This window comes from Cheilinus undulatus, linkage group 4 (genome assembly GCF_018320785.1).
Source record: "Cheilinus undulatus linkage group 4, ASM1832078v1, whole genome shotgun sequence".
Lineage (NCBI taxonomy): Eukaryota > Metazoa > Chordata > Actinopteri > Labriformes > Labridae > Cheilinus > Cheilinus undulatus.
Genome location: NC_054868.1, coordinates 49,939,909 through 49,966,827, shown reverse-complemented (window position 1 = coordinate 49,966,827; position 26,919 = coordinate 49,939,909). Strand labels below are relative to the sequence as shown.

General features: G+C 39.3%; 1 protein-coding gene across 2 annotated transcripts in view; it reads left to right on the top strand.

The window, feature by feature from the left end:
• The window catches only part of LOC121508540 (synaptogyrin-1-like), a 51,144-nt gene that overhangs the window by 19,112 nt on the left and 5,113 nt on the right, over positions 1-26,919 (top strand). The window contains exons 2-4 of one of the 2 annotated variants that reach the window (XM_041785467.1): positions 16,775-17,012; positions 20,215-20,360; positions 22,205-24,220. In XM_041785467.1, coding sequence (XP_041641401.1) covers positions 16,775-17,012; positions 20,215-20,360; positions 22,205-22,294 — 474 coding nt within the window. In that variant the 3' untranslated portion in view covers positions 22,295-24,220. Of the gene's footprint in view, positions 1-16,774; positions 17,013-20,214; positions 20,361-22,204; positions 24,221-26,919 lie in introns of those variants that run through there. The other variant, XM_041785466.1, reaches the window with a different exon arrangement.

The following is a 26,919-nucleotide window of genomic DNA, read 5'->3' as shown; positions in this document are numbered from 1 at the left end:
AAATTAGGTAAAAATGCCTTTTCTTGCAGAAAAAACATGGTGATGCTGAGATGTAGTGGAAAACACTAAAATAGCTGTAAAAGTGTAAAAAAAAGTCAAAAATGACATGAAGATTGTTCCATGATATCAATAATGTGAATTATTCCTAAATTACTCAAGAGTTTGTCAACATTTTAAAGCAAAAATGAAGTCTGTTTGTGGATGTAAGCTGTGGAAGTAAGTTTTAAGCCTCAGAACTTGGAGATGTTCAAGTGTATTCCCATTAGAAACCGTGTTAAAGTGACAAAAAGCATAAGTTGAAAAAGTATAAATACTAAAAAAAAGTATTGAAGATTCCTGAGAAGAGCAGAAAATTCTGAAGAGTTTGATGGTGGAATAGGTAAAATAACACAAGAATAGCCAAAGTTATCAACAGTTGAAGAAAAAACATTTTGTAGAATTTTGCAATTTGTTTAATATTGTTTAAATAAAGTTAGATAATTCAAAATATATGAAAGTTAGAAATGTAAAAAGTCATAGCAATAGAATCTGAAAGAAGGTAAAATTGATAAAGTTTAAAGTAGAGCTGGGCAATTAATCACAAATTAGATGAAATAGCAGTATGGCCTGCTGCATTTTCAAATCACAGTCGTTGGAATATTTCTTTAACTTGAAATGTGTCAAAATACCAGTTTAAAAAAAATCTTTTTTTTTTTTTTACATCAGCAGAGATTTTATGTACATTATACAAACATTAAAGTGACAATTTTTCTATAATGGTTCACAAAAATCCTCCTTTTTGTGTTTATGTACATTTTTCTTAATCAAAATCAGTGATATCAAAACGATAATGCCTTTAGACAAAGAAAATGACATCACATTTGCAACAAGAGCAAAAATAGTTAGCTCATTCTATTTAAACTGATGAAGCCTAGTGTTACTTTACGAAAGTCTTACCCAAGCTGTTATCAGCTGGTAGCCAGCCTCGCCTCCTCCACCCCAGCTGCCTCCTTTATAGCTTAAAGCTTGTTGCACCCCCATATTGAGATTCATGCCACTATGGATTCATATTTTTGGGAATAATTTCACTGTTTTCAAAACACATGGTCTTATTTATGGAATTATGTATTGCTTTAATTTGTTGAAAAATACATAAGATTAACCCAAGAATAATTGCATATTAAATTACAATCGCAATATTTGGGGAAAAAAATTGCAATTAGATTATTTTTGTATATCGTTCAGCCCTGGTTTGAACGGTGTCAGTACATTAAAGTATGATAGATAGTTGTAATGGAATAATAAAAATGGCTGACTCAAAGAACAGTAGTGAGTCAGCGTCCCTACTAATAACCTATGAAAGAGAACCAGACCAGTAGTTACAAAGTAGACCTTTCTGTGCAATATTTTCAAACTTATTTTAGCTGACAACGATAAAGAGTACTGAGCAAAGTAAGGTGTAGATGTGCCGAGTAAGGAGGATTTACACAACCCTGGTCATTCTCTGGATGTCCTTGCTCATTACCAGGGGCATGAGAAAATAATTTGTTGAAAAATAACAAAGTCCACACCGTTAGGGCAAAGTAAGGGTGCATGTGGCAAGTAAGCATGGTCTCAGGTACTGTCCAGTAGCCCATGCTTATACTATGGATATCCCAAGGGCCCGGAAATTGCTGGTGGTCTCTGGCCGTATTACCAGAGGTGAAAAGGCATGGACAAAAGAGATGTTGTTGGTCAAGTGAGTGTCAATCTATTGAGCTTGACTCTAGAGCCCCCTCCCCCAACTGAAGGTTGTACCACATTGGCACAATGTGGCACATTGGTTACCCAGTGAATCCGTACCACTGTATACACAGAATTTTCTATTTAACACAACACCAAGTGGCTCTTGTACAAAGGGAGGCACAGTCAAGTGGAGATTATAGAGGAGCAGAGCAGTAGTTAGTCTGGTAGTTGTTTTATGCTTGGAGCTTCAGTCAATCAACCCTGGGCTCACGATGGGCCCCCTTTAGAGTGTTGCACCCTTTACAGCCACCTATACCTGATGGTATTTGAGATTACAGCTGCTATTTACACCTGACCGTTAAAATCGTGTATTTTAATGTTTTAAGCTAATATCTGCCGGTACTGATATCACGTCGATAATATTATGCATCAGAAGTTAAAACAACTAGCTACAAGACAAAAAGGTAAGAAACAGGCTGTTTAATTTTTCTTCACAGAAATTATAGAAGAATGAAAGTCTTGATGCTCAAACAACCAGAATTTCAAACTTCAGTCTAATTTTTGTAAGAACTGAACATCTTATAACATCTAATAACTGCTAATAGAGAAACAACATTCTAACTGCAAATTATGTGTTTTTCTTTACAAAGTGGTCAAGACTGAACTTAGGGCAACTGACATCCTTTTTTTATAGGTAGAGGGAAGGTTATAACAAAAACTTAACCACAGATAAAGATGAAGTTGTTTCATAAAGTTAAAGGCTACAGTCATTTCGCTCTGCAGATTGAATAACTCACTCATCTTTTCAGTAGTTTTCAGTAGGTGGTTTTGCTTCAACTGGCTGACTGTGAACTCGAAATGTTGAAGGCCACAGTCAGAGACCTGGACAAAGTGCTGTGAGGCCAAGGTCTGTCTGTTGTGTATTGGTGTGGGTGTGCTGGTCTGCAGTGTGTAATGCAGGATTTTGTTGGAGGTACAGTGTGTAAATACCAGGGGTGACCAGAGGCCCAACTCAATTGTCTGCTCTTTACAAAGGATCCAAAAGGCCTTTCATCCAGCACAACAGCAGCTTTAAATCATTCACAACCAGCCAGACTGGACTGCTATGATTCAGGCCGACACGGTGGCTGAGGTTTCTGTTTGCAGTCTGACTGTTTAACATGACAGCATTTACACAAACATCCACTTTTACTTAGAAATACAAATAAAAAGAGAAAACAGCAATAAAGAAAAGTAGGGTAGAAAGAGAGAGGCTGTGGAGGAGGTTGATATATTCATGCATTCCTGCATGCTGCAGTTTTAGAAGAATGCAGACACACTTTCACACACACACTTCCATCCTTAATGTGCAATTTGTAAGTGAACCTCTGATAGTCACAAGATCAGAACCCCACGTGGTGTCCTTCACAGTGCTTGCCTTCATCATCACCAGAAGCCTTGTGATCTGTGGACGGATCAGAGGAGCCAGGGAACCTCTCAGCTCAGAGTCTAAGAAGTCATTTAACTACAGCATCACAGCTATAAGAGTGGGGGAGGGCGTGAAACACAGTCATATATGAAACCAGATCACATGCTCCACTTTTCATGGCTCCTAAGCAAGTCAAGAATGTTGAGGTGCACCAGGTTCAACTATTTAATACATTCGATTCACCAGGTCTGTCTTTGTACGTTTTCTGTAGCACAGATTTATTGGCTTTATTCCTATTTATCACAAAAGAAACAACCACTCTTTCTTTAGTCCACACAAAACAAGACAAGAAAGTCGTTGACTACATAACACACATGTTAAAAGACACAATGTCTGCAGATGAACGTTAGCATCAAGCCTGGTAACATAACAGCATTTTATGTTTAATATTGCACATAACTCATTCACACAGGGTTCCTGCAGATCCTTAAAAAGTCTTAAATTGCCCTTTGAAGTTTAAAGGTCACATATTTACCTTTGAAGACAAGTTTATATCAGTTTCAGAGGTTCCCAAAAACATGCCTGTGATATATGTTTCTGAAAAAACACTCCAGTATTGGATTTTTGCAACTCTGAAAAACCCTCTGTTTAAGCCCTGCTCAGAACAAGCTGTTACTTTGCCTGCGGCTGTAAATGTTAATGAGCTGTTTAACTCCACCCCTGGCCACGCCCCTTTCTGGAAATGGATGTGGTGTAATGGATGTGGCTCTCCTGATCAGGAGGTGAAGATCGGGAGAGGAGGGCAGAACTTACTTCAAAGCTGGGAAGGCCAACCAATCCTGGGGCGGGGCTTTCTCCCCACATGACATCATGAGGGGAAAATCTGAGAACCGCTTGTTTCAGCACACATTTTCTGAAAGGTTTCTGGTACTTGTGGATAGGTCAGGGGCACATATTTTTGCTAGAAAGCCTGAAAACGTGATGTTTATCTTCGCCAAGGAGGTCATGTGATAGGATGGGTTTGTTCATTTGTTTATGTGTTTGCAACATAACTCAAAAAGTTGTGGGCAGATTTTGATGAAATTTTCAGGAAATGTCAGAAATGGCATAAGGAAGAACTGATTAGATTTTGAGAGTGATCTGGATCACCGTCTGGATCCAGGAATTTTTTAAAGGATTCTTTACTTTTGAGAGATTGGGCTAATGGTGGAGGTCTGTGCTTTTACCACTTTACACCAGGAGATGGCGGACATGAGTAACTTCAATCCCAGCAGCATTTTTGGGTGTGTTTCTATTTAAAGTTTTGGAGTTTATAGAGTTTGAAAGATGCACGCCCAGTCGAGGAGATAAGTCAGAGCGTAACAGAGAGAAAGACAGCTAATTGTAGCGAGAATACTCACAATGCTGGGAGGAATAGAGGAATATTCACCCTCTGCCATGAGACCGTCAGTGCATCTGTTGGCACTGGCAGGCAATGCTTCTACCATGACAGTCCACCCATAGTGAAGCCAATGCTTTGCCTCACCGCATGTCCACCAGGGGTCACATGGGGACAGATCCAGGAATGTTTTTCAAGTATTCTTCACTATTGGGAGATAGGGCTAATAGCGGAGGTCTGCGCTCTCCGAGTGCTTTTCTATTTTCATATGTCCCCTTTAATCATCATACGAAAATTTCTACAAACATCCCTAAAAACGTGATTATTTTTTCCAACATTTAAATCAATTTACCTGGCAATCAGTATCACAGTTTATTCAGTCCTGCTAACTTTCTAGCATCTACCCAGATGAAGGGAGACTTGTCTAGGGGAGTCTTGTACTGAGCTAAGAGGCTTTAAAAAACATCCTCATGTTGTCACAAGAATGCTTTTAACTAAACAAGTGATGTGCTATAAACCACATAAATCTTGTGGCATAAGAGACTGAGTTATGAAGTGTCATTCCTTAACAAACCTGTGCTACAAACTGGCTCTTTAATGCAAGCTACAGTAGCTAGCTCTCATTAGAGTGCCAGTTTCCTTTCCCCCATCCTTTGTCGTTATTTTATCCACATTCAAAGAGCCAAATGATCTGGATCTCTTAAAGCGAATAAAGAATCATGGTCTGATTAAACATACTTATTTATAAAGGGGACATATTATGCAAAATACACATTTTGAGGCTTTTCAACCAAAAACATGTGCCCCTGGCCTGTCCACAATCCCCTTTTTCTCCACCTTTCAGAAAATGTGTGCTGAAACAAGCCATTCTCAGATTTTCCCCTCATGATGTCATGTGGGGAGTTAGCCCCTCCCCCAGGTTCTGATGCCCCTCCCTGCTTGGAGGAAAGTTCCGCCCTCCTCTCCTGATATTTCCCTCAGAGGAGGATCAGGAGATCCATTAAGAGAGGGGTGTGGTCAGGGGTGGAGTCAGACGGCTCAGTAACATTTAAAGCCACAGACACAGAAACAGCTCGTTCTAAGCAGGGCTGAAACGGAGTTTTCTAGACATGCAAAAATGCAATACTAGAGTGTTTTTTCAACAATAATCTTCACAGGCATGTTTTGGGGACCTGTGAGACCAATATAAACTTGTCTTAAAAGGGTAAAATATGTCCCCTCTAAGCACTAACTTACCCAGAGTGAAAATAAATCAAACCAAACTTAACAAACTCCCTAACTTTGACCCAAAACTGGGAGAAAAACAACAAACAAGTTATCAGTACCAAAACTAGCATTAATAATTTTCACACTAAACACAGGTTCTGAAATCGGAACCATATTTGGAGGCTGAGGAGTGAAAATGCTGCTGTCAGTCAGGATGGCTGTGTTTGAAAGCTGTGATAGCTTGGATCAGATGATCACTCCTTCTCCTGCCAGGCCCACTCCTCCAGCCAATCACAGATTTTGTTTCTCACAACAACAAAGATCCACTCAACAGAGTAAGGAAAGGGAAATTAATCATACTGCCTTGCTTAATTTATACACCTGTGTGAGTCTCTTTTCTAAAGGAAGGTCATGAGCTACAGTGGAAAGATGAAACAAAGGCACCATTTGGCACCATTTAATCATTTAAACCTTTGTATGATGATTATTTATTACTCAAAGATTCAGTCAAACAGAATTGTGTCTGGCTGTTTTGATTAGAAATATCTCAGTCTGATGTTTTGGGACTTTCTCAAAGCACTAAAATCATGTGATCTCGTCTTAGTGTGTGTGTGTTTTAATGTGTGTGACTTTGTGTTTCCTGACCTGAATCATAAAGAAATCCATTCATGTGAGGCAGTGAACAAACTGTGCGTGTTGGAGCTCTGCATGCTTTACTGCGTGTTTCAGTGCGTCTTTGTCGGAGCACGCTCATTTTTCTCAAGACTGCTCGTGGGCAGAGGCCGGGCCAGTAACAAGGGGAGATGGGAAAAGACTAGAGAGGGAGGGAGGGAGCGATGATGCAGCCGGTCTAAAAATAACACCGCCTCCATACCCCTTCTGCCCCCAACGCTTCCCTCCGCTCTTACCCTCCGCCATCCCTCCATCTCTTCATCATCTTTCTCCTTAATGAAATGGGCTGCAAGTAGATGGAGGGGCGATAAAGGTGTTACTATCCTCCTCCACACATCCTTCATTTCTTAGAGAGGGGGGTGTGAGAGATGGAGCAGAAAGGGGCAGAGGGAAACAGAAAGGTTGAGCATGCTTGCTAACAAATTGTTCCAGTTTGACATGAAGACACAGACTCCAAATGTCAGCTCATGTCTCCTCTCTACATGCTGCAAAAGAGCTATTCACTCCCTCTTTAAAGTGGAAATTACTGATGTTATTTAAAGCGTTGTAGTAGAAAACAACCCTGCATTTCTTCAAATATCAGAAAGTGAGTCACTGCTGATTAATACGAGTGACAAAGGCTTTACTGGAACTGAAATCCAACCTTTAATTACCGACGCTCTCTTCACAAATGCAGACTGATCTTGTTCAGAAGGGCTTTAAGTGTGGAAGATTGCTTCAAACAAATCCTCAACTCCAAAAATGTTGGGACAAAAGCAGAATGCAGTGATTTACAAATTCTTTTAGAAATATATTCAGTTAAAGAGAAGATATTTGATGTGCAAACCGATAAACTTGTTTTTATAAGTACACCTTCTGAATTTGGTGTCTTTATATGTTCCAAAAACATTGGTACAGGAGCATATTTACAACTGTTTTACGTCACCTTTCCTTTGAGTAGCACTGTAAGCATCTAGGGACCAAAGACACTCATTGTTGAAGTACAGACTTCAAACTATGCTGAATTGCAGATGATTGTAAGTGATAGCACATGCATTGTTTACAGCAGGGATGTCAAACTCAATCACAGCAGGGGCCATATTCTGAATTTGTGTCCAACCTGAGGGCCAAACAAGGTCCACATTTAACCATAAACTGTGAACCTCATTTTCACCAGCAATGAATTATGGGAGGAAAAACCTTAGAGCTGATGACAGTAAGTTTGAGATTTAAAACAGTAAAAGTGGTAAGTTTAAAGGCTCAAAATCTGAGATAAAAACTAAAACTTACTAGCCCAAAAGCCTTTTAAAGTCAAAATCACATTTAAAAGGCAAATATACAAAAAAGAAGGTTTAAATCATGGTTTTTAATAGTCAAAACGTGAAATATAAAATCTAAATTCGTGAGTTTTTAAGGTCAAAATATAAGATAAACTTCCAAATCATCTGTAAAAAAATGTCAAAAGCTGAGAAAAAAAATGTAATTTTGAGTTTTACAGGTCAAAATACATAAAATTTAAAACTGAGGATACAAAAGGCCAAATTATGAGATAAAAGTCAAAGTAAGGAGCTAAAAAAGGTCAAAACGTGAGAAAAACAAATCAAAATCGTGAGTTTAAAAGTCAAAATATTATTTAAACATTTAAAATTGAGGATCTAAAAAGTTAAAAAGTATGATAAAAAGTCAAAAATGTGAATTAAAACGGTCAAAATATGAAATAAAAACTCAAAACCATAACTTTGCATGAAAACTGTGAGATGCAAAATCAAGAATATGAAATGAAAATAGAAATTTATGTTCCCATATTCCTGACTTTTTAACTAATTATTCTATTACTTTCTTATTTTTATGACAGAACAAGGATATTTTTAATAATCAGGGTTGGGTTTACATTTTTAAACTGGAGGAAATCTGCAGACCTCAAACCAGAGGGCCAGTTATAATAAAAATATGATATGACCTGGCGGGCCAGGTATAACTGAACCACAGGCTGGATTTGGCTCCTGGGCCTTGAGTTTGACACCCCCGGTTTACAGTATCTCAGGAACTATGGAGTAAATTGTAATCTGAAGCTTACCTTATTGCCGATCTGCAGATGGAACTTTGTGTTTATATCCCTTCTTCTGTGGTGTTTATTTTGGTACTCCCAATCCACATTGCTAAATCCATGATGATATGACTATTTATTGCATTTTCTGACCTTGTAAAGCAGATGGATTCACCTGTTTCCCTGTTTCTCACTGATGAATTCATCTTGCAAAGCTCCCATCTGAGCAGTTTGGGCCCTGTTATAAAGTGACAGCACCAATCAACATCGAGGGGGCAGTGCTTCTGGGAGCCGTGGAGTCATGGCGTATGCAAGCAGCACTAAGAGCCGGTGCAATTATGGTGAAAGACATTAGTGTGGATGCTGCTAAAGCGCAGTGAGTCCTTTTCTTTGCGGAAACGATGTTTTAGCCCTTCGGCAAGAGTCTAGTCGTCACATGTTTTGTTGCTCTGATTGGCCCGTAAAGATGTGACAGACTGAACGTTCATCCAGTCACCCTCCAAGTTTTTTTTTTCAAAGGCTCTACCCTTTCCCAAACACCATCTATGGAAGGTTTTCCATGTCAGTTTATGCATTTTCACTAAGAAAAACTAAAAGCAGTGTTGCTTTAAGTCCTCCAAGTAGTAGACAACAACTTCCTGTTAGCTTGTCAGCCAATCACGATGCTTCACTTTCTTCTTCTGTTGTTTTCTTCTTTCAATCAGAGCTAGCCAGAGATCAACAAGAGACAAGATAGATATCTGCCAGTTTGGAAAGTAAGGTGATAAATTGTCCTTTGTGGCCCAAATAATGAAAAGATGTCATTTATTGCCTTTAAGTGGGATTCATATGCATTTATGCACTGGAATGCAAAATGGTTTTTCAGAGAAAATGAAAGTGTTAGTTTCTGTTTTGGGTTTGAAAGCAAATTATTCTCCCCTCTTGATAGACAAGGCCTAAAGTAACTAATGTGATGTGAAAAGGCTTGTTTATTGTTGATCTGGGTGGGATTGGAATGAAAGAGTTCTATGAGAGTCAATGTCTGTTTAGTTTGTTACTTGGATTTTCTGATCATGCAGCTAATTTTTGATACATTCATCTGAAATCCTTGCTGTGCATATATCCTGATAGTCCAGGTTGAATAGATGTCATTGTCTAAAAGTTGAATGTGCTTGAAAGGGTTGAGATTCTACAGGCATTTTTGCATAAGAATACAGACACACCACAACAGCTACAAACTGGCTTGTGTTAAGTTGCTTGACAGTGCATGGTTTTCTGCTGTGCCTCATAACACGCCATACATTTTTAATGGGAGACATTTCTGGACTGCATGCAGGCCAGTCTTCCTGCCCTCTTTCATTGTGAAGCCATGCTGTTGTGACTTGTGCAGGATGTGGCTTTGCCTTGTCTTAGCATGGACAGCTTTGATAAAGACATCTTGTAGACGCAGAGCTCCAAAGAATCATTGATTTAGGTCAGTACATTGATCGGTTAGCAAAGGGTGTAAAGTAACTAATTATTCAAATTACTGTATTTCAGTAGCTTTTTTGGAAGTATTTGCATTTTTGAGTACATCTTGAAATCAGTATTTTTATTTCTGCTTGTACTTTTCCCACCTCTGTTGACTACAGCATCACACAGAGAGAATGATTCCTCATCACATTAACAAACAGCAAAAACCAGAGTGTTGATAACAGTTCAGAGTTGTTGGGTGTTTTGTGCCAAAGTGTAATTTTAACTCCAATCTGAGTGAAATAGTCCTCAGTGTTGGAGTTATTTGACAGTCTTGACCCATCAGTGTTAATTCAACACTGTGGAGTTCCTATCATGCTCTTGGGCAGAGTGGTTATATGTGTTAAGTTGTGTTTGGATGGTGCCTGTTGCACAGTGATCCCTGCTGGGGTTCTTGTGCCCTTTTGTCAGGCAGATGGTTGTTGTTTTTGATGTGAGACACTTTTGCACCATAAGTTATCCACTGAGTTAGAGTTCCTGCCCGAGACTTCAGGTGTTCCTAAAGGACGCATAGTGTGTAACCTTCATCAGCATGTATTGCCTTGCTATGTATGGAGAGGGAGAAAAAAATGTATAGCTTGAAAAAATTTAATCGTGATTAATCTCAGAAATTCAGTGGTTATTTGTGATTAATCACACCCTTTTATCGCATTTTGAAATTCCACTTTTTTGCCATTTAAACTGTTCCTGTGCCATTCTTTTTTCCCCACTGTCTTTAACGAAGAGTAATTGACCTCCTGTTTTGATACAGACCTACTTTTTTGCTAAATTGAAGATTTTAACACAAACTTCCCCGCTGAAAAAAACTTTGAAATTAAATAAGAGAAGATTAAAAAGGATCAGATGACTTTGATTTGTCCACTGAGCTGTCTGTTAATATTGTAAAGTAAAATGAGTCATTAAGGAGCAGTGGTGGACTTATTTTAAGTCACTGAGGATGTAGGGAGAAGCTGAAATGTCTTGACTAAAGTGTATTAAAAGGGACAATAAAGCATGTGATTTATCGTGATTTAAAAGAGTTAGTGTAGTATTTATGAACCTTGATTAATTGCTATTAATTTGATTAATCTTGACACCTACAGTATTATCACCTAATAGGTGTCACCTATTATGGTTTCTTCAACCGTGCAGACGTTTACAGCATGGCAGGTAATGTACCACGAGATTTGAGGGAATCCAGTATTTTATGCATGATTCCTTCAATCCTGCAGCAAATTTAGGCCCTAATAAAATGCTTTTCTGGATGTTTCTGATATTTGGCTTTCACTTTGTCTAGTGGAGTCTTGACTCTCATTTCCAGATGCAGTAACATCCTGAATTAACTGATGGTTTTTCTGAAGCGTTCAAGAGCTCACGCTGTAAAATCCATCTCAGAGTAATGCTGGGTTTTAATGCAGAGCCGCCTGAGGGACTGACGGTCATGGGCATTCATTGTGGGTTTTTGCCTTGCCCCTTTTTGATGATGGCATTTGATGAAATATAGAGAATCACTTTATTTGTACCTCAGCCTTAAGGAAATACAGTCTTAGTGTGAAACTAGCAGGACATTAAAGTTTCTGATCTTACTTAGATATCACAGTAGTGGCTGAGCAGACTGACAGTCCATCAAATCACTGAACTATTTCATATTATAGAAGCTTTACACTGAGGGATCGCTAAAGATAATATTTTAAAGCTTGTATTAAAGATGTGAGACACTGGAGGAAAATATTGGTGGAGTTAACTCAAGGCAAGTGCTGAGATGAAGCAAGGAACAGACAGGTTTAAATTCTCTCTAAAGGTGATCCAAACTGAATTTCACCCAGACTCTCAGTCCTGAAATAACGATGTCTTTGTCAAGAAAATGTAACAAGCTTACGTTCTGCTTCAGCTGGCTCTTTAGATGTAGCAGCCTGGATGTCAGCAGTGAAACTGTGTTTTTCCTGAGTGTTCAACTGACAGTGGAAAAAGACTTAAAAGCAGATAAAGAAGAGCAGAGGAGAACAAGTGAGCTGTAATCCCCGTCATGACTGACATCCCTGTTTCCTCTCGGCCTGGTTGTTGGCCTTCATGGTCGGGCAGCTGTCAGAGGATGTACAGTCTATTGTGTGTTCTCCCTTTTGTGTTGCTGTCATTTATTACGTAAACACACACAACAGCTGGGTAAACTATGGAAGCAGCTCAGCTGCCTAAGGCCCACTTTTACACTCTCAATCACACATGCATGCATCAAGCATCTTTAATGCATCACATGATGGTATTTTACAGGCAATCTTTGGACAATCAGGCCCAGAAATATCCAGACATGAGCAGATTTACCTCAAAGCAAAACATTGTCAACACCAGGCATGCTCTCACAACTCAAAATACTGAGTTAGTTTAGATATAGGCTGGTGTCATTGCAGAGCATGCAGCAGGAGTTGTCTTCAGTAGCAGGGACTGTTTCTGCATTTATACTTAAGAAATGAGACACAACAACACAATACGATGCACATTGCATCACCCACGATGATGATATCATCATGATGCAATGATTCTGCAATCACTGATATGTTGCATGAAGGCTCTACATTGGGTTTTGTCAGAGTTAAGAGACAAAAAGTGGTGTTTGTGCTTCATAGAAAAACATATTGCAGTGGCATGAGCAATAAACTTTACTCTGCTCAACAGAAGAGCCATCCTGCACTTTGTTTGTGAAAATGTTTGTTAACCTTCTGCCCGTCCTGACTTTGTGCAGATATATTATGAAGAAAAAGTCTGGATAAAGTCTGGTTGAACAGCCTCCATTGTTTGTGTTTACACATGTAACCCTTCTGGAGACATGAGCACATTTTCAGGACTGAAGTGCATGTTTGAAAGGGACTACACAGACTCAGGATCCATCAGTCAGCACGCTAAAATCCACACGCAGACAAACACAAACACAAACGCACTCAGACGTGGTCTCATCCCGACTGAAGGCTCCCTGGAGGTTTGCTCCGAGGGTTTTGTCGGTGCGATGGAGTTGTCTGATCGGCTGTTATCAAGCAAAGTACAAAGCGGACTGCTCCACCGACTGCACAGCAGGGGGGAAAACTAACACTGTGGGTGGTTGTGTGCCGGTGGTCTCATGTTTATGGCGTCTCTGTGATGCTACTCTGATTGGACGAAGGCAGAAGAGAGGAGAGAAGAAGAGGCGTTGGAGGGATTAGATGGTATCTTAGTAACCTGCTCGTGTTATTGGCTCCATTTTGTGCTTTCTCTCCTCGAGGTAAAAGGCAGCCAGAGAGGAAGTAGATGAAGGCAGTGTTACCTAATGTTTGAACAAGCATGATTAAACATGCCCAGTAACTTCTAATGTGCATACTGTCATGCTGCCATGCATTTTTAAAATTAACTATGGCCTCTAAAGAATCTCAGTAGGCCAAGAGTCACAAGAGGACTGTGTAAGCTGTCAGTGGGATTAAACACGGTACCAGCAAGACTGACAGCAATGTCAGAACAGCAGGGTGCTTAAATATGTCTTTGATATGTTTCTGGTGTTGCAGCATGCATTGACATGTGATTTCCCGGCACATAGTGATGCTTTAGTGTTATATACTATGTTAAAATAGGCAGATAGAACATGAGCACAGACTAGTGGCATGTTGCACCAGCTCTGTCTGAAGTTATGAGGAGCTGACTGTGCCCTGCTGTGAAAAAGAGCTACTCAATTATGGCTAAAAATATCATCACAGTTGTTTTAGTTAGTATTTAAATCACAATGAAACACAGTCACACACTGACTTTACAAAAACTGCATCACATGCATTAATAGGACTTAAAAACTCTTAAAAGAAACATGCAACCCCCAACAATCTGCATCTGCAGGGAGTTTAGACCTACAGTCTGTGGTTTGGTCCAGCACTGCTCAGAGCCACCCACCTCCATGGCTTTCTCACTATTGCTTCTTGTGCTCCTGCCTGCTGATGAGAGACAGAGAGCTGCAGGCTGACATCACTTCCAGTGTTATGCTTGTAAATAAATGCATGGTAATCAATGGTTATGCTGTCTGGAACATTTTAATAATGACTGAGTGCCAGACTTCACATCACCACCTCCCCCCTGTAAAAAAACAAAACAAAACATGTTTCACTCAGCCCCTTTGTTCTGCCATGTTCTGATCAATTTCAAGTCCAAACTGCAACAAGTGACTCATTCAGGACTTAATGTTGGGTCGAGTCAGTAAAGAACCACTGCCTTAGACAATGAGCTGCATGTTGCCAAAATAGGAACTCTCAACCTGCTGTAATCTTTTTTCCCTTAAAGCAACAATACTGCTTTCCCATCTTTGCTAGTTTTAAAGGCATATAAAGGTAAATCAGTCACTTAAATTTAACGGCAACTCCCATTTCCACCAAGTGTCCTAGCTGCTTGCTTTCAGCACTGTGTAACTTAAGTAGCAGGTTATGGCTCATTTATGTATGCACAGCAATATAGTGCTGTTTCATACACCAGCCTTCAGCTCAAAAGAAGCCAGCTGAGCCATCTCACTTCTGTTTTCATTCAATGGCTGAGGCTTAGAAATGGAAGAGGTCTGTGATGGATGACACTTTAAGGAGAAAAACAGAGAGTGAATGAGCACAAAGTGGAACTAAATCAGTAATCTGTTATTACATGGAAATTCCAGTGAATGTAACATCTAGGCTTTTTATCCTGCATGTACATATGAGAACATTACATGTTAGCATTCCTACAACAAAGTCATACTTTAAGGTTTCTTTTAGAAAACTGTCCATAATGTCCATTGACATTTACATCACTTGCTTGAAATATTGGGAGGATTTGCTCAGACATTTTCAGGAATTTTAACGGAAATTTTTTGAAACTTTTTTGGATGTCTTGGGGAATCTGCTTGTATTTTAAAATCTTTTTCAAGGACATTTTGATGATATGTCTGTATATTTTGGAGAGTTTCATTGAAAGTTTTGGGGGGTTTGTGTCCTTTGAAATTAAAACAAAACAGAGAAATTTTAGAAAATTTGGATATTATGGATGGATTTTTAGTGGAGTTTTAGGGAATGCTTTAATACATTTTTGGGGAATTTGATTTTTAAAAAATTAATTTGCTTGAAAATGTAAAGCAAATTATATGGAATTTTTGAGGAAATTTGTATTTGAATGTTTTGACTCTAAAATCAAGTTTCACAGCTCAGGTCTCTGGAGGTGAAATTGATTTTAATTTTACCTCTGCTAAATAAATCCATGGACTCCTTCTTGGCACAGTAAAGCCAAAGCAACACACACAAAATTGTGTGGATTATGTGAGGATAGACCATTTGAGAGCCACTGCCTTAAACAATGTGCTGCATGCTGTCAAAATGGGCCTATAAGCTTTAAAGCTGCTGTGATTTTTTTTCCCTTTAAGCAACAACACAGCTTTCCCAACTTTGGAAGTTTTAAAGTCAAACTGAAGTAAATTAAAATCAGTATGCAGTAGTTTATAACCAGGAGTTTGGTGTTGACCCTTTTCCACTGAGTGCTCTAGTTGTCTGCTTTCAACACCGTCTAACTTTGGCAGCAGGTCATGGCTCTCTTATGTACATGCAGCTTTACAGAACTGGTTCATACACCAGCCTCCAGCTCAAAAGAAGCCAGTTATCCAGTCTCAGTGCTGTCTGATGCAAAGAGAACAAACAAATGATTGGTCACTCTTCTCAACATGACTAAATCCTGTTTTCCTTCAACTTTAACACAACCTCTCATTTACTTGTATCTGATTATTTCCCAAATCGGATAAAGCTTTTTGTCCTCATTAACAACATCTTAGCTCAGCATTAGCCCTGTGCCCTGTGGGTGTATTATTTATATCACTGTGTGTTCAGCAGTTGTCAGACTAAACAGCAGAGCAGCACAGGAAGCTCATTTCTCTGCAGTCAGACTCAATATTTTGTGAGAAAAACCCAGAGGCGCATGGAGCGAAACTGTTTTAATAAAGACATGACGGATTATTCATAAAACTCCCCCGCAGGGTTTCTGTGACATTACGGGCTCAGAGCGTCACGCCGGAGTGTTTTCTTTTTCAAATATTATCCGGCTGGTCTAAAAATACCGTCTGACTGCAGCAGGTCAGGTTTGAATGTGCCGTAAGGGGCTTTTATGAATTATTACAAAACATGCTGGTGCAGAACAGGTCGAGTTTGTGGTTCACCAACACAACACTGAAGCCGGTTTTCAGATTTGTTAATGAGGAAAGACGCTGGTATATTTTAACTGCAAATTCACGAAGAAACACTCAGACTAAAGTGAAGCATAATGAGGATGGAGAACAGGATCAGAGACTTCAAACACAACCTCTGTGAGGGGCAGGAATTCAAACAAGGACGACATTTATCACTGTTGTAATCACTGTTAGTTCTATGGAATTGTCAGTCTTTCTAAAAATTTATCTTAAGAATAATTTAGGGAGGGTATGCCTTTATTTGGCTAGGACAGAGGAGTCAGAAACTACAGAAAGAACGAAAATGGGTAAAGATGTTGGACAGGAGCCATGAGCTGGACTTGAACCTGGGCTGCAGACTTTAAGGACAGTAGCCTCCACAATAGGTGTCAGTCCAAACCACTAGGCAGTCCGGTTGAAATCTGGTTTATGTTTCAAAATCATACTCAAAGGATGTTAACCTGGTCAAGGGGGAGTCACAGGGCAGATTTCTGGATTATTGATGCTGGAAAATAAGACACTGATGTCATCTGACAGGTGTGAACACACCACTGTTAAAGGGCTTAAAAGCAAAACTACTGCAGCTGTGCCTCTCTAAACAGTGGAAATATTTTCATACATGTCTTCTTGTGTATCCTGTCAAAGCAAATGTCCTGACATTACCTTGACCTACAAAGGTCTGCATGCTTCCTTTCTAACACTCATATACTTTCTTTGTCTTCGTCCCTGCAGCTCTTCTCCATCGTTATCTTTGGCTGCATCGCCAACGAGGGCTACATCAACGGCCCCCATGACGTTGAAGAGTACTGCATCTTCAACCGCAACCAGAATGCCTGTAACTACGGCGTCTTCATGGGCTCTATGGCCTTCCTCTGCTGCATGGCCTTCCTAGCTCTGGACGTCTATTTCCCTCAGATCAGCAGCGTCAAAGACCGAAAGAAGGCGGTGCTGGCTGATGTTGGGTTATCAGGTAAATCCATTTTATATACATGGTTCTTCAACCATGGGCTGTTTAAGACAACAGCAAAGCATAAATAGCGGACAGTTGGGGTCTAAAATTTTTCATAGTCATCTTTACATTTTTAAGATTTAAATTGTATAAAATGAAGATGTAATGTAACTGTAATCTCTATTTAGAAATAATTTTTACCCTTGTTTTATTGGCACCCCAATTTAGTACAGTGCTATACAAAAATGGGCAAAAAGTGTCAAAAATGGGTTAAAGAGGCAAGAAGTTAGTTAGGTGGCAGAAATAGTCAAAAGATGGCAAAAAATTGGCAAAAATGGGAATAAAGTGGCAAAAAAAATGGGTGAAAGTGGTTAAAAAGGACAAAAAGTGGCAAACATGGGTGAAAAGTGCCAATAAAAGGGCTTAAGGTGGCAGAAATGGTCAAAAAGTGTCAAAAATGGGTGAGAATAGGAATAAAGAGCATAAAATGGCAAACAAATTGGGTGAAAAGTGGCAAAAGTGGGCTAAAAGCTGTAAAATGGTGGGAAAAGTGGGCATATCTGGGAAAAAAGTTGCAATAAAAGGCAAAAGGCATCAAAAATGTGCAAAAAAAATAACAAAATGGGGCAAAATGATTGCAAGTATTGGTAAAAAGCTGGAAAAAAACAATAAAATGGGTGATTAGTTAAAGGTGGCAGAAATGGTCAGAAAATGGCTAAATATTGGTAAAGAGTGGCACAAATGGGCAAAAAGCAACAAAACTGGGTGAAAAGTTGCAAAAAATATATGTTAAAGATGACAAAAAGTTTTAAAAGCTGCAAAGAAGTTGCAAAAATGGTTAAAATGTGCAAAAACATGGGCAAAATGGGCAAAAAAGTAGCAAAGAGAGATTAAAACAGGGTCAAGGATGGGAAAATGGGCTATAAATGGCTAATGCAGCAAAAATGTGCAAAAAGTGGCAAGATGCAGCAAAAAGCAGCAAAACTGGGTAAGAGTGGCAGAAACTGGATAAACGTCAAAATGGGCAAAAAGTGGGAAAAAGAAGCAGCAAAAATAGCATTAAAGCAGCAACATTTGATTTTAAGTGATAAGACGCAGTGCCTTTAAGTGATGGAAAAAGTGGTGAAATTGGTTTAAACAAAGAACAAATTTATAATTCCACCGTCAGAACCAAATAATAACAGCTTGACAAACTCTGTTAGCCAGGATGCTAGCACCAGTGCTACAGATCCAACACACATGCAGTGACAGCATTAATAAATCACACCTGAGGAAGGCCCACTGCTGCAGTTTACTGGCCCAGCCAACTCTGTGGACGAGCCTGACAGTATGTGTAATATTAGCAGTAATATCCAAACATGATAATAGACTCAGCAGTCTAATATTAGAATGAGCAACTATGATGATAAGGACATTTAAGGTTTGGTGTTGGTTATTATTGCAGTTGAAGATGAGCAGCTTTTGGATTCACTTAAGCACTTATGACATCACTTATGATAAAGTAAAGAAACATAAGGCTGATGTGACAGTTATCAACGTTCAGGTCCACAGCAGCTGGTCATCAGTGCTGATACCAGTTCCTCTTGAAAAGAAAAGCCTCAGAGAAAAATTAATTACATTATGCTATTTAAATTGCTTAGTTTTTAAACCATTGTAAGCAAACTTACATGAAGCAAACCTGAGGTTATTGGGGCGGTCAAACTCTGCGATGATGTTTTCCTCTTAATCCAGTTTCCATGACGTCAACAGAGGCATGAAAACAGTGTGTACTTTTCAGTTGAGTCAGAAGGACCAAGGACAAGTCATTCTGAGTTGAATATCCCAACAAAAACAGCACTTATTGAACTGAAACATCTGTACTCTGTTGAAAACATATAAATAGAGTACAGATGGTGTGAACTGACCACCAGTTTATCAGTCAAAACTGAACTGATGTTACCATTCTAGTTCTGAGCTAAGAATTTTCACTGCTGTAACCTCAAGTGTGCTCACGTTTGTAGTTTACATCCCACACATGTGGGTAGTTGCATATCGCAGTGGTTCTCCACCTTGGGGTCGGGACCCCAAAGGGGGTCCCGAGGCACTGGGAGGGGGTCTCCAGATTCCCTACAAAAAACTAAGAATATTTTTTGAATTACACTGTTGCCACTTTACACAGATTTAGCCAAATTTCAACCCATTTTCATCATTATTTTCCTACCAATTTTGACACATTTTTGCCAGTTAACACCTATTTTTGCCAATTTTAAACCCTCTCCACCACTTTCCACACTTTCTTCCTATTTTTGCCACTTCTAAACCAATTCTTGCCACTTAAGCTTAATGTTGTCTCTGTTGACCCATTATTGGCACTTTAAACACCATTTTACCACTTTTTAGCCACAAATTTTCTCATTTTATCCACATTTAACTATCTCATATGCCCATTTTTTAGTATAACCAATTTTTTGCCAATATCTGCCTTTTTTCTGTCTCAGTTAACACTTTTTGCCAGTTTATATCAAATTTTCATCCCATTTCACCAAATTTCCACCCATTTTGCCCATTTTTGCTTTTTTCCTTTTTTTAAATTTTAATCCCATTTTGCTACTTCAAACCCATTTCTTCTACTTTTTAAATCCAATTGCATCTCCTTCCAAGGCTGTGGAAAGTAGACATATATTAATGATGGTGGATCAAAAATAATTTCTCTCTATATACTCATGCTTTCAAGAAAAAGGTTCATTTTGCTGATTTAGTGCTGTCCTGTAAGGCTTTAGTCCTACATAGAAAGTTGACTCAGCAAACATGCTGCTTGTCAGCGTTGTCCTCTTCAAAATGGATACATTTTTCCCTTTTACACTGGTTATTTTCTACCAGAGAGCAGTTTATCAGGGGATAGGTCAGGGTGTTCTTCTTACAGAGAAGCTGTAGACCATTAAACATCATGTACTCCCTCTTTCCAGTGAGCGTATCCCAGCTGATTAGAAGGTCTCACCCTTAGAGGAACATGAGGACTCTTTCAGTGTGTCAAACAACCGTTTAGAGGTTATCATCACAACAAGACGAGAGGGGGTGTGAGAGGGATAATGAGGAGTGGAGGGCTCTTCTGATGCTAACAAGCCGCTGAGACTTATGGTCACTGGGATGGTGGTTCTTCTCACTCTGACTCCATGGCGAGATATTCAAGTGTCTTCTGGGTTAATAAGCCCTCTTCCTGCTGTTATTCTGTCTGTCTCTGCAGCGTTCTGGTCCTTCATGTGGTTTGTGGGTTTCTGTTTCCTGGCAAACCAGTGGCAGAATACCAATCATGAGGATAACCCACTAAGGGAGGGAGGGGACGCTGCCCGGGCAGCCATCACCTTCTCCTTCTTCTCCATCTTCACCTGGGTAAGGACTTCCACACATCATTAGTCCAGGTTTTTGCACATATGGACTCCCAGGGTGGTCTCAAGAGGCAGGACAGGATGTGATAAAATAAAGGGAAATAGCAGCATGCAAGCTTCGTCATGTCATCAAAATTTATAAATGGGCTGGCAGATAAATGTAAGGGCAACGTTTTAAAATTTAAGGAGTTCTGTATCTGTTGGAAAGCCCTAAAAATAACAAACAGTGTTCATAAGGTAAGCTTTACAGGAGTGCTGGAAGTGATTTATGGTTGAAGAATTGTTCTTCTCTTTTTCCTCTTCATCTATGGCTCATATGTGCCCTTTTTCCCTCTCTTACCTCCCATCCTCCCTGATTAAATATGAGAAATGACAATCAACTATTATTATATGGAATCAAGGAATGTAAAGTAATGTCCCATGTGCTTTTAAATAAATAAAGGTAGGCCTAAACTTAAGCACCTAAAATATCCATCAAGCACTGATAAACTTTATCTGCAGTTCACATAAAAAGTGATAAAGATCAATTTAAACATTTTTAAAAACCATCAGCAGGTTTGATGTGTCTGGGATTGCTGCTGCAGCATGCAGCACATATGGTTAATAATTAACTTTGTCTTGCATCACTGATCTACACTCAGAAAGAAGAATTAAAGTCTTTTTAAACTCACATTGTCTTAGATTGCTGGTGCAGGTTTGACAGTTTGGCTTTAACAGTTTGACTAGAGGGGATTATACCGTGGCCCCAGGCCTGTGCCAGCTGTGCCATGGCACGCAAGGATAAATGCCCCAGTATATAAACACGTGTCGTTTGCCATATTAGCAGAGCATCATTAACAGTTCTTTACCCAGTTTTAAAGCGTCGCCACACACATGCAGGGGCGCTGCAGGTGGAAATGGACACAAACTCTCTAGGCATTTATTATAAAACCATGCTCATTACGCAGCATTGTTTTCATGGCAGTAGTTGAAGCAATACTGGGGCTATTTTTTAATACCAATTCAAATCAATTTAACTTTATTTATATAGCACTTTACACACAACTCAATTGATCCAAAGTGCTTTACAGTATACATACAGAAGACAACATTAACAACATATGAAAGGAAACATGGAAGGAAATGAGTACGATTTTAAAAGTTATAAAGAAAGTTTTAAAAGTTATTTAAAAGTTGTAGGGAGTTCCAGAGTTTTTTGGCTCAGATAGAAAAGACCCGAGAGTGACTAGCTGTGCTCCAGGGTACAGCTAATGGGGATCCAAATTAAATAAACAATAAAAAAGACCCTGTCTTCATAACTTTTTGCCATGGTTCAGGGGCACTGCAGGATACGGTGCTACCGTACCACTGCCCAATCCTAGTAGACATAACAACTTTTCCATGGGTATCTTCTATGAGGAGGACAGAATGATTTGTTCATTATTTGTAGTTTCAATCAGGGAGAGTGATGGGAAATAACATGAAGTTATTGCATTATTTATAACATTTAAGACGTTAGGCTTTAAAACAAGGCCTGCATCGCCTAAAATCATGTCAGCTACTTTTTCATAAATGGATATGACATCACCATTATCTATCTTAGAAAATAACCCCTGCTATCTTTAAAACTGGTCTCTAAAATGTGTTTTTTTGTGGATGTTTTTTATCCCAAACTGCATATGACATGAAGCTATAGTCAAGAGGGTACAGTTAAAAACCTGCCAATAAGAACTACTGGCATTGCTATTAGACCCACGCCTGAACTACTGCTCCTGTATCTTCTCTAGGTTAGTTTCTGGACTCTGTGAACATGTAAATTTGTGTATACATACATGTAAACTCATGAATGCGTTGATGTTTTTCCCACAGGGTGCTCAGACTCTCTTCTCTATGGAGAAGTTAAAGAATTTGTCGTTCGAAGAGGAGTACACCAAGCTGTTCCCCCCTCAGCCCAATTAACCTTTAGTCTGACTCTGCTCTGTCTGCTCCCTCTGCTGCCTTAACACACACAGCCGGTCTACACACACACACACACACCCTCTCCTGCAGCTGTGCTGTGGCTGCACTTGTTTAAGGGCGCTCAGTAACATGAGATAGTCCTTGATGTGAGTGCGTTTACAATCCAGCAGTCAGGAGAACAAGTGTACCAACAGCGCTGCCAGTAAGATGTTAGTTAACGCTTTGTGGTCTAAATGCGAGATTAACTCCTGACCCGTGCACATCAGAATGATAATGTATGTGCAGGTGGGTTGATTCGAGTGTTCTTCAAAATGCATGACTCAGCTTTTGCAGCTCCAAATGCTGTGATTTTTGGCCTCTAACACCCACTTCAAGTCAATTTATCTGTTTTGGATTGAAGCTCACTGCCCACTTAACTTTTAAATGTTAACTGAACACACACTTCACATATTACTGTGGTTATTTTTTAATATAAAAGCCGTCTAAAGATAAACACAAATACTAGATGGATCATTCTTTACAAAACATTTATTAAAGTTTAAGTGTTTGGCCAAAAGAAAGTCGTGGGTTTTCCAGTTTCGTGCCTTATTCTGTTTTGGATTTTACTCAGCTTTTTCTTTTTTTTTTTTTTTTTTTTTAAATCAGGCAGATCAGCAGCAGTTGTTTGGAGAAGTAGGCAGGTTTATGATCCACCAGACCTGAACGCCCTTAAACAAGTGAATGCACAATTTACATACCATGCTACAATACGCATCGTTGATGTGGACTTTTACAGAGCATTTGGTGCTTTGTCTTTTATGCTAGTCAGAGTTATCAAGGTGATATTTTTATATGCAACAGCTGTGGTTTAAAACAGGATTTCTTAGATTTGTAAAACTAGCGTTTTTATAAGATGTCTTAGAGTGCATTGTAAAGAAAAACAGTCATGTTTTGTTTTTTTGTTTTGGGTTTTTTTTTACATTCACATTTAAAGCCTGTTCTTTTATCAAGACTTGAAGGTCATTGCACACTGAGTCTGTTTTCGTCTAAAATCGCTGCAAATTTAAAAAGAAATGCAACCTTACAGTGTTTGCAATGCCACTGAAAACTTTTGTTCATTACAGGCTCATTTCTTTCATGTTTTTTGCACCATCTAAGTCATTAAATGGGTGATTCACTATTCAGAGCTCTCTCCCTCCCACTGAAACTTACCTTCATACGCTGTTTTGTGCACATGGATTTTGTGGATTTCAACCATGGAACAAAGGGCGATCTAACAAGGAAGAATAAAAAGAAAAGTTGTGCTTCATCTCACCTACTTTGCACAGTGTCGTCACGCATGAGCTTGAACTAATCATTCTTTTGAATGGTTTGTCCCAGAGTTTACTTTTTCAATTAGTGAATAAACCATAAAATCACATTTGCTTCCTTTTGTCTTTGCAGTAAGAACGTTTGACTCATACTGAAAATGGATGCAAAAAACAAAACATGTTGGACTCGATGTGCAAGGTTTGTGTGCGTGCTGTTTTTTTTGGCAGAAAAAAATGTATGCAGTGTGCAAAGACCTTAAAACCGGATTTATACTTCTGCATTGAATCTACACTGTAGTGTACATTTGCATGTAGCCTGACATGCCCATCCTCAGAAAGAGGGCACCTGAAGTGATCAGAAGTGCATTTCTCTGGTGGCTTAAAAAGCACAAAAAATTCCCTCTTTGGGGTGCCAGTAGCCATGTGGTTCATCGTGCACAGAGGCTGTTGCCCTCAAAGTCAGTGGTTCTCAACCATTTCAGTCCATGACCCCTGAAGGTCGTTGAACCCAACCTTGCACAATTAAGAATGTAATAAATCTCTGTGTGGGGGTGCTTCTTAAAAATGTAATCCCTTTTATTTAAGAAAAAAGAAAATAGGTTAAAATGGCTAAAATGGGGTAATATTGGCAGAAAAATGGTGGAAAAGGTGGTGAAATGGATTTCTAAAGTAGCAGAAATTGGTTAAAAATGGCAAAAATGGGTTAAAGTGGCATAAGTGGAAATAAATAAGGGAGTTACAAAGTGGCTGAAATTGCTTTAAGTGTGCAAAAATGGGGGGAAATCTGGTGAAATGGGATGGAAAATTGATGAAATGAAAAAAGTGTTAGCTGGTAAAGACAAAATAGACAGATATTGACAGAAATTGGTTAAAATACCAAAATTGTGCATATCAAATGGTAAAATGTGGTTAAAATGGGAAAACATTGGGTGTAAAAAGGGTTCAATAGTGGCAGTAATGGGTCAACAGAGGCAACATTAAGCTTAAGTGGCAAGAATTGGTTCAGAAGTGGCAAAAACAGGCAGACAAACGTGGTGGAAAGAGTTTAAAATTGACCAAAATAGGTTTGAAATGACAAAAATGTGTTTAAATTGGTGGGAAAAAATTATGAAAAGGGGTAAAAAATATGACAAAATTGATGTAAAGTGGCAACAGTGTACTTCAAAAAAATTTTTTAGTTTTTTACAGCATCTGGAGACCCCCTCTCAGTGTCTCGTGACCCCAACGGGGGTCCCGACCCCAAGGTTGAGAACCACTGGTCAAAGTAACCAGTGTTTCTATCTGAATAAAGGCAAAAAAGGCCAAAAAAAACTCTTCCTATGACTCAGCTGTTTCAGTGGTCATACATTCCACTTCCTCTTGTTCGTTTCTTTTCTTATTTGCAATAACTGCAAAAGAATCAACTGCTGCCCACTATTTATCAGCTCTAAATCCAAGGTAATATATACAATTTCAGTTGCTGTAGTTTTCAATACACAAGCAAAGGACTAGTGGAAGGACTGAAAACTGGAGATTTAACTGGCATAGAAATCAAACCGCTGATTAGCATGTCGGCGGAGTATTACAGAGCTACCCAGACATGCCAGCACACGAGTATGCAGTGTGCATGGCGCCATAGGCCACCACTGTGTAGCCACAGCGTAGATTTGGCGCAGAAGTTTAAACCAGACTTAAGTGGATGCTCTTTTCACTTTCTGGAGAAACTTGGATGAAAGAACTCAAATGTTTGTGTTGTTAAATAGAGCACTAGTTAGCATAGTTTAGCATGGTGGTTCCCAACCTTTTTCCCCTGAAGCCCCCCACCCCTCCGTCCAATTTCTTTGATAAATCCAAACTGAATTAGTTCTTCCCAAATGGAACTAGCAAAACACCCTTGTATGGCTATCCAGTAAGTGTGCTGTTATTTTAGGTGATGTGCTGTCGGCCTCACAGCAGACAGAACCTCATGCCACCCCTTAGGTCTTGGTCAAAGCTATCAAACTTTTTGTGCATTTCTAACAGCAATGTATCATTTTCTAAAAGTGAGTCCTGGGTCTTAGCTCTTTAAATACATGTAGCAGGAGTCTCCAACAAACAAGAACTACCATCTTGTAGATGTACACCTCACAGAGAGTGAAAGTATAGCGGAGGGTCAAGAGTAAGGGCTGTGATTATTTCATTGGTGGAAATGTTTTACATGTGGGGTGAACAAGAGCCCTGTGACACTGACCTTTGGCCCATGAATTCAGAAATCTACTCATTTCATCCCAAGCTTGGATGAAAGTTTATGTAAAGTCTGAAGAAAATCTCTATAAGCATGCAAAAATGACCTGGAAAGTAGGGGATTAACATGATGCCCAATGATTTTGACCTTTGACCTCCAAAATCTAATAGAATCACTCATGAGTAAGAAAGAACTTTATACAAGTTTGCCAAAAATCCCTCAAGGCTTTCTCGAGATTTCGTGTTGACAAGAAAGGGATGTACATAAGGTCCAGTGACCTTGACCTTTGACCTCTAGCCTCGAATCAGGACATCCTTGAGTCAGAGTACACATTTCTGCAAAGTTTTAAGAAAATCCCTCAAAACCAATTAAAGTTTTTGGATTCACAAATATTGCCTGGCAAGCACGGTACAAGCATGAGGCCCAGTGACACTGATCTTGGACATGTGACCTTAAAATCTACTCAGGTCATTCTGAGGTCAGAGTGGACTTTTGTGCAAAGTTTCAAAATATATTGAAGCCTCCTTGAGATGTCATTTACACTAAAGAGGCCTGGAAAGAAAAAGATGGCTATCGGGGCTAGTAACCTTTACCTTCGGTAGACGACCTCCAAAATCCAGTCTATTTACCCTTGGGTGAGATTGATTTTTGTATAGCTTCATAAGAATCCACCAAACAGATATTGTATTAAGAGGAATGGCCCAGAAAGCAAGGGATGATCATGAGGCCTAAAGACACTAACCTTTGACCTATTAACTTCAAAATAAAAGAGTGGCCTAGAAGGATGTACCATATAAACATAATACATCCACCCTTAGCTGTTGCTGGCCTGGAGGCACTAAAAGGTTTGGAACCACTGTTTCAGCACACAGGAGTAAAACAAGGCCAAGCAGCTCTCCTGGCTCTGGAGGTTATAAAAGTCCACCCACCAGCACTTTTAAAGCTTACATAGAAATATCTTATTTTTAATTTGTACAGCACTGTATAAAACAAGATTTGGCTTGAGGGATTTTCTGTACACGGAGCCCTCCCAGGTAAAACAAGCAGAGTGATGTAACATGTTATTAAAGAGCTTAAGCACTGCTGTCAGGTGGATTTTGTTAACTTTAGGCCAAATTTTTCTCATTTTTAAG